The 8,982-nt window shown below is 36.0% G+C and overlaps 1 protein-coding gene across 1 annotated transcript; it reads left to right on the top strand.

Annotated features, from left to right (window-relative positions):
* Nucleotides 1-1,860: 1,860 nt before the first annotated feature.
* LOC147483476 (F-box/kelch-repeat protein At3g23880-like) lies at nt 1,861-5,613 on the top strand. The gene is made up of 2 exons (XM_086575798.1): nt 1,861-3,307; nt 5,222-5,613. The coding sequence occupies exons 1-2, from the start codon at nt 2,036-2,038 to the stop codon at nt 5,240-5,242; spliced, it is 1,293 nt and encodes a 430-aa protein (XP_086431924.1). The 5' UTR covers nt 1,861-2,035; the 3' UTR covers nt 5,243-5,613.
* Nucleotides 5,614-8,982: the final 3,369 nt, after the last annotated feature.

Raw genomic sequence — 8,982 nt, 5'->3', positions numbered from 1 at the left:
ACTCATGCTGATTTTTATGCTTCAATTTACAATATGTTTTGTTCACTTTTTGCAAATTCAATGTTCCCAAGAATGATGTAAGAACTAAGAATTAGACATTCTCGCTATCGGTTTTGCTTATGTAATAACATTTGTTTGGCTTACATTTCGTTCCTTAGAGTTTTTAAGAACGTATTCTTCTTGCAATTGTTTCTAGACCTAACCTCGCTATGTTTTTGCTTTTAAAAAAAAAAAAAAAAAAATCTATAAATTTTAATTCTCAGTATTCAGTTGGTTTTGTTAGGATATAATGTTCTTTTTTCTCCCTAATTTGAGCGCGCTTTTAAAATTTCTATAATCATGTTAAAGTATATTGAAATATTTATTTTTGTTGTTGTACTTTGTTAGCTTCGCAAGCGCAACGGCGCGTGCCAATTTGCTAGTTATCTTAATGCACATTGTGTAAGTATCGCAATATTTTGCAAATGTAATATAATCAATCCAATGAGATGTTAAAAAGAGTTTCGTATGAATTATACAAATAATTTTAATCCACCCAATGAGATGTTAAAGTTTTATTTGAATTATATACAAATAATTTTAATCCAACCTCGGTGTTGAATTTCGATTGTACTTGCGCTGATGTCATTTACCCATATTAGTTAGTTGCACTTTAGCTTTTTTTTTGTTAGACTGAGTGGTGTTGATCAGTCAAGGCGTGGTTGTATTCTAGTGTCTGGTGTGTTATTAAGACTTAAAAAAGTGTCCAATGCATTTTAGTCCCTTTAAAGTCGATAGGAATACAAGGTGTTGCTGGTTTGGCTTTGGCAGAGTATCAAGTTCTTGAATTGGTGTATGCTTACGACTTATGTTGGATTTTTTATTGGCTGGTAAAATCATTAGTTTGTTAGGTTAAGAGTTATGATTTCATATTGTTAGTGTGTTATGCAAAGAGATATGATTTTATGTAATATATTTTGTTTCATACACATTTGTCATCGATCCAATTGTTAAAAGTTATTCATATTATCATCTCTATGATGCTCTTGACTTAACTCAGCGTCTAACTAGTCTTGGGTATCCAAGGAGAACTCATACTACTTTCAAGTCGCAATTGTTGAATGGTTATCTCAAATTCTCAATGCACATCGTATCCCAATGTTCTCTAAAAGTAATTAACACTTCTGTTTATATATGGGCGGTGACTATTTGTGGTCACCAATTCAGAAAGAAATACAAAAGCATCCCAGCAACAACAAATGATTGAATACCAATTTAAACATACGAAACTAAACTAATATTTAATTAATAGAATATACTAAAATTTATATAGAAAGATAAATTTTAGTGACAATAATTGATTATATTATGTAGAAAATCAAAGATTGGGTTATCTCAAATGATGGGTAACCAATTTAGATTATTTCTGTCACGAAACATTTAAGATAATATTGACATAATTTACCTCAAATATTAGCAAATGAAACCATAAAAACTAAATAGAAAAGTCATAATAGAAGTATTATCTTGGCAAGATAAATTTGTATATGAAGAATCTCTTGTATAATATTTTTTTTGAGCCTGTTATATGAACTCCAAATAAACTCCACTACCAAAAGTGGATTTATGAAATGAATTGAGGGCTGATTTTTGGTGAAGATAGACTTCTCATAACGAAGAATCTCCCCACAAAAAATTAGCCCAAACGAAAATGTTTAATTTTTTCAAAAGTTATTTTGAAATTTGAAAATTTTGGACCTCCCTTTAAATAATTTTATAATATTATAAACAAATTTTGATACGTCTAGATATCTTCAAATGTGTGCTCAGAGATACCTTAACACTTGGGATACATCGCACAAGCAACGTAGTCAGTCGAGCAAAAACTTAAGTTGGGCTTGGGTTTCAGTTTGAGAGTTGAGACCATCAAATATGACCAGTGAGTTCTGACAACAGACACGGAGGCATGCCTCTCTCATTATTCGTCTTTCCCAGGTACTAGCCGTTTCATTATCGTTATTAATATTATTTTAAAGAGTAATTAGAGAGAGAGTGGATGGCAATAATAACGACGAACGTTGTTTTGCCATTATTGCCAGAGGATGTGGTGTTTTACATTCTGTTATGCCTACCCGTTGCGTCTCTTTTAAGATTCAAGTCTGTCTGCAAGTCGTGGCGCGCTCTCATTGAGAGCTCTAGTTTTGTTAATCAACATCATGTCAAGGATGACTATAATAACTACAGCCTCATTGTTATGAACCCCCCTAGCGCGTTTGGTAGACCTGCTCCTAATCCTGATCTTTGTGTTTCCTTACTATCTGGTAAGTCATTAGAGGCGTCCGTAAAAGTGGATTTACCAGACTGTTGTAATGCAAACTTGTATAACAATAGCATAAATATGCCGCCTACTTCTAACAGCACAGAAGGAAGTTTTGGCATAAGTATGGTGGCCTCTTGTAATGGCATTGTTTGTCTTTATAATATATATTCCATGGATGTTTTTCTGTGGAATCCTGCAACGAAACAAGTGAGAGTTCTCCCTAAATCCCCATTCCCTTATCAACCAGAAGATGGTTACTTCAGTCTAGACATCTGCATTGGATTTGGTTTCGATGATAAAAGTAATGATTACAAGGTGGTGAGGTTTTTCAGTTTGTGTAAACAACCCAATGTCACGACACACAGCCCAGCTGAGACATACAACTTGAGTACTGATTTGTGGAATATTATAGACGCGGTTTTGCCTGTTATTTTTATTCTTTCTGACCCGAAAGCACCATACAGGAATGGAACATATTGCTGGTTGGTAAGAAACGATGATCTGTCACAACATGAGAGGATAGGTGAAAAATATATTCTTACGTTTGATTTTAGGAACGAAGTGTTTGGGTCTCTGCCATTACCGGATGTTGATAGTGTTGATTGTTTTCCACATTTAGCTATCCTAAGGGGAAACCTTGCTTGCATTTATAATGTAGAAATTTATTGTGATGTCACTGATGAGTGGTGGCCTTGGGAGTGTGAAATATGGGTGCTAAATGAATATGGTGTCAAAGAATCCTGGACTAAATTGTACACCGTTAGACCCTTTACAATATCTGGACATATCACATATTCTGCTCGAAAGATGGGGATTTCGAAGAATGGAGAGTTTTTTCTGATATTCTGGAATAAACAGATATGCATGTATGACCTTGTTACCCAAGAAATAAAAAAACTTGATGTGCACGGTTATATTAATCCTAGTAGTATAGAGGTTGCCGCGTACAAGGAGAGCCTAGTCTCAATCAAAGGAGGAAAACATGCAGCTAATAGGGTGACTTATGCGGTATGACACTATTCTCTTTTGACCTCTATCAATCAAGTAGGCTTTGTTCAGATAATATATTCTGCTTATCTGGACGAACAAGTAAGAAATGAACTTTTTCACTAATTGATATCCTGACTTTCTTGTATATTTTGGCTTTTTATGGCTTGACTGGATGTCTGTGATTACGAGAAGATGATAAATTTGAATGAATAAGAAATAGGGTCCTCCTTTAGTTCCTAATTCTTTATTTTGTACTACAATCAATCGAAAATTGTTTACCAGGTCTCTCATGTTCTCTTCACCTTTTGACATTCTCCATATTCTAAACTTACAAACACATTACACATCTCATGATTTATGGCACAGGATGAGGATTTGGTGTTTGTTAGTTTTACTCATTTATTTGCCAATAATCCATCGTTTGATCCCCCTGTTTTCTTTCATATATTGTTTTTTTAGGCGGCGTATGCTTTAAATTTTTATATCCAGTTTGTGAATCCATAACTACTGCCACTACTGCTGTAATCTTTTTTTAATTGTTGTTTTATGTTGTGAATCTCAGACTTTTATTGCTTCTGTATCCCTGAACAAAATCTTTCATGTCTTTGTGGTCAAACTTGATGCTTCTTTACTATTATCTCAAACTAATGCACACTTTGTACCACTCAATATTATGTTCTTAAAATTTCCGCGGTGCTGTTATTTTGCTTTGATCTGATGCAATCTTGTTGACTCCACACGGTTAAGTAGTAGGGCTAGGTTTTTGCATAATAAACCCTAAATCTCTCGATTAAATTTATGATTCATCGAAAAGCAAATTCTCTAGAGAAACCAAACTCCATCTTTGTTAATTGATAAAAAGTGGTCTCTCCAAAATGATAAGGCATTGCAAGAACTAAATTCAATAAGGCTGCAACTGCAAGCCTTTATATATTAGAGGGTGATTGGTTGCTTAGCAACAAACCTAGTAGACTAGGAATATACTATTTTTGCTTCATAAGCTAGAGCAACAACTGTAAAAAACTAAGATCAAAATGAACAAAGTAGACGTTCGTTGGCTATTGGATGCATGGGACGTTGATGTCTACTTGATGTTGATGACTTGTTCATCACTTTCTCTCAAAGAAATCTATTTGGATTATCTAGGGTGAATACATGTATACAAAAGACTGTTCAGTGAGGTGGTGGCGTGGTGGGAAATGACAAGGGAATGTGGGGAAAGCAAAGACAGGGAGAGAGATTAGGGGAGGACAAAACATAGAGAATACTGGAGGTGAAGCGCCAGTCACAACAAAGCTTTAACGGAAGGTGTTGTTTTGGAGATCTCTTCGGAGCTCAGGAGTCTGAGATAGGTTGGGTGGGGATTGGGGTGCAATGGGGTTTTGACATTTTTCAGTTAGCTTAATGCTGATGGTTTAAGGGGTTGATGAAATTGATTTTCCTATGAATGAAATTATCTTTCATCAATAAAGGAAAAAGTAAAAAAATAATACCAGTGTTTATGGACAAGGATATTTTGTATTAGAAATGGATGGAAATGTTTGTATATGATAGGCATGGTTTAGGTTTTGGGCTTCTGGCATTATTTATGACTGTTGGAGTGTATTTTAGGTTTTGCGGGTCCTTATTTTAAATGGATTGGTTTATTGTTTTGGGTGAGGTAGCCAGATATCAATAGCATGTCTTTTATTTTGTTGTTGGGGTTGTGTGGCTTTTGATCTACTTTTGATAATGGTCATTGGTCGGAGTCGGAATAAGATATCTACCATGGTCCAAGTGCCTATCTCTGTGTTAAAGGAAAAAAATGTGCCTTTCGCTTTTGTACTCTTCATTTAATTAGTTATTATTGATTCCCATGCACTTTTACGTGGATAGTTTCTCATGGATTTTAACATTTAAGTTTCGTTAACCAAACTTGTAATTATTGATCAGGTAGAACACTGGTCAGCATGAGCTTTTGCAATCTAAGTCCAGAATCTAATTATGTAGAATCCTTGAGCAACAAAATCATCTTGATGGAAGAGGAAAAGATGGTTCAAAGCTACTCGTGCTGTTTGCTTACTAGCATATGGTAGCGGCCTAGCAGGCCTTATATCGATGTCCAGTGTGTAGATTGTTTAGTCCCATGTCTGTCTGAATCATGTATGTTATATTGTGAGTGCCTTTAGTTTTTGCTGTAGCTAAGCTTACAAGCTAGGATGGCTGTTGTGTTCAAGTTACTGTGCGTCTATTTCTGTACTGAAAATTTCACAATATGTTATTGTTTATGGTTGGTACTCTTGGTGGACAGACTTGTTTAATCAGGTTCATATGTTCAGCTTCAATGTTAAGTGCTCAGATGCCAAAATGTGCGTAATAACCTCGTCTTTTGAATGTATAGGGCATTCTGAAGCCATGGGAGGGTTATTATTTGGTTGTACTTTGAATGGCAGGTTGAATTAAGTGTAGGTCTATGTCAAATGCAGTATTGCAATTGACAAATCTTTTGTGATACAAAGAAAATTACAATTTCTTTAGTTCTTTGAAAACTGTAGCGGGTTAAAACATTGTTATAGGAAATTATTAGTATTTCTTTCAAATGTCTAATCAAAGCATATCAGGTGGCATGATTGGGCGAACGAATGGCAGTCAGTGCCTTTGAGCATTCCACTGACAGCTAGGTTTCCCGAGAATACTGACATACCCCCGTTTCAGATTTGGATGTTAGATATGAATATGGTTGGAATATTGTTTTAAGGTTTTTTTTCCCACCCAAAGTAAATTACGATGAAGGCTGGCAAGATGCATTAGCAGAAATGACTCAGAGACAAGTAAAGGGAGTGGACGAGTAACTTGCAAAGCAGGTGGAATAGATGAAGGGTGTCATACTAAGATATGACCCAAGATACCTGCTTACCCTTTGATATTGTTTGTTTATTTTCCATCCCATCTTCAATGTGCTTTTGAATGTAATGTAGCAACTGATGCGTAGTAGTATTATTTGTCATTTGTCTACACAACTTGCGGATGCGCCATCCCAGTGCGGCAGTGCTAGTATAATGTTGCCTCTGTTTATTTTTTTTCGTCTTTTGATTCCTATGTAGTCACTTGGTAGGAACTTGGACCCTGACTAGTGATTTGAGTCTGGTCTTTGATTTGGGGGGCAAAAGTTACTAAAGCTTCATGATGGCTGCTTACATTTTGGCGTGGGTGAATTTGATTAAGTTTGTTGTACTCAAATTTGTTGCCTAATTTTACCTACGAGGGCTAAACTGCATGCCAAGGTTCATTTTTTTTTTCATTGGCAAGCCTGTTTTAAATGCTGTCAGCTCGAGATGTTTATTGCTAAGAAGACTCCCCCAATCACAGGTCTAAGTCCGCTTACACGTCTGTCAAGTCTAATCGTATCAAACAAAATCAAAGCTTTTTCAAAATACTCGTGCTGCTGTAGCCTAGAACAAGTCCCGTGTTTCTTCCACTGCTCGCCCCAAAATTTGGCATTGTTAAGATTTTGTACGTCGGGCCAGGCGATATCCAACCTTCCCTGCAAATCTTTAACCCGTACAATAAAATGATTAACATTTGTACTAGTAAGATGTCCTTCATCAAATTCAACGACAAAGAAATAGCTGTACCAGCGTAGGATCAAACACGTTGCTTGGGTTACGCTCAGAAGGATGTCTTCCTTTAAGCTTGGAGGGCCAGAGACCGTGGATTGTAAACTTGGGCTGTCCACAGTCTTTTCGAAGGCAATGTGTTCCTGCTGCGTTGCATACACTGACCCCCATTGAAGAGCAAAGATATAGTAGTCAAAAGAATTAGATGAGGGTGCAAGGGGTTCATAATACTTGGTAGGAACAGAGAGATTTTTGTAAGCATCAGGGGACACATAAGTGGGAGCCGAGACATTACTATCAGCAGCAGGTGACACAAAGTTGAGAGCAAAGACATTATTGTGATCATCAGTTGACACAAAGATGAACAACGTAAGGTAAGAGAAACATAATGCAGGGTGGAGGAGATTGAAAGAAGCCATTCGGTGCTTTAGAGTAGAAATGTGGGGATGGAGAGAATTCTGAAACACATCACCCCCTCATTTACTGCTGTTGAAGTATGATATTACTGAATGCATGTAAATATGAAAAGGAAATAAAGGCATCTTTTATAATCAAATAAACAAAAACCAAGCAGACACCAATGAAAGCTATATGCAACAACGCATAAACAATCTCTCTAGCTAAAGTAAGGTGAAGTTAATTTCTCCTCCTACTCTTAGAAAAGAAAAAACCACCTCTCCTACCAATTTTTGCATTGATATCATAGAAAGACGTATTAAGTAATTGTGATAAGAAAAAAAGTCATCTTGTATAATCAAAATACCCCATAAGCAGGGAGAGACCGATGAAAGCTACGTGCAACCACTAAAGAATCTCTAATTGTCTTGCCAGTAAACTTTGGGTTTGTAGGAGGTAACATGGCCATTGGATATCTGAAGAGAAAGGGAACTTCCATTTCTAACTGTCATTTCTACTTGGCCGGAGTCAGTAAATTTGATGCCTTTACAACCGAACTTCTCGTCGAGTGTCTGTGTAGTGAACTGTGTTGGTGCTGTTTCTGTAGATGAAGAAGCCTTAATTTAATTAAGCTTGGGGTTGGGGAGAGGGAAAGATAGGAGTGAAGCCAGTGGCGGAGCCAGGAATTTATTCCAGGTGATCCGATTAGCACTATAAATTTTCAATGCAACTCAATTAGAGGGTACACGTGTTTTTCTTGTTTTTCTGTTTAGTTTAATATTTGTTAGTCTCTCGTTTTTTTTAAATGCAAACAAACAATTGCTAGTTTATTTTGTCAATTTTTAAAATCAAATCATATTATAGTTTAGGTAACGAAATTTTTTTAATTTGAAAGAACGGTCATATATAACTCACACGTATTGTAATTCATAAGAGTAAGCAAGATCATGAATTGCAAAGGTTAGTTCATTAATTTGTTTGTTTTGTTAATTGATAATTTCCGTAGTTAAGGTGCATCTAATTGTCTATTACTTTTAGACCCTTAGCAAATCTAACTAGAGAGTAGAGACACTTGCTCTATTTCCCTTTTTATAGGTAAAATTGACAATACAGAGAATAGTGACATGCTCAAGTCCTCAGGGAATGGGAAAATTTCCAGTTTTACCAAGAGTCAAGAGTTGGAAGGGTGTGGTTATTCAATTGAGCCCGGCTATCCCAGGGATATCCTCATGAGGACGCCTGGTGGACACCGTAGGATGCTAACACATCTCGAAAAAAAAGACCAAGCCCAAAAAATAAACTATTAACCGATAGAAAAGTCTAACAGTAAAAAAAATAAAAACCCAGCGAACTAAAACTCTCATAGAGTAACCCTTCACCACTTCTCCGATCATCTTCTTCTCACCTCCTTTTTCTCAAAATCTCGACGGAATAAAAAAAAACAAATGTAAGGGTCTTATTATTATTTGAATATAAAATGTTTGCTTCCTTTTTTGTATATACGATTTTGGGCTTATTATTTTTTTTTTTCTCATGGCATTGTCGTTGGTCCGTGTATATTTGAGTGAACTTGATAATGGTGGGTTTTAATGTTATAACTTTGTGAATGTGTACCTTTTCAAGTGGCATAGAAGACATTATGGATGAAGTTACAACCGATGGAGTTGAGGAAATATATCCGAGGATGCCATCAATGATAAC

Source organism: Coptis chinensis, chromosome 8 (genome assembly GCF_015680905.1).
Source record: "Coptis chinensis isolate HL-2020 chromosome 8, ASM1568090v1, whole genome shotgun sequence".
Lineage (NCBI taxonomy): Eukaryota > Viridiplantae > Streptophyta > Magnoliopsida > Ranunculales > Ranunculaceae > Coptis > Coptis chinensis.
This window is presented reverse-complemented; position numbering and strand designations above follow the sequence as displayed.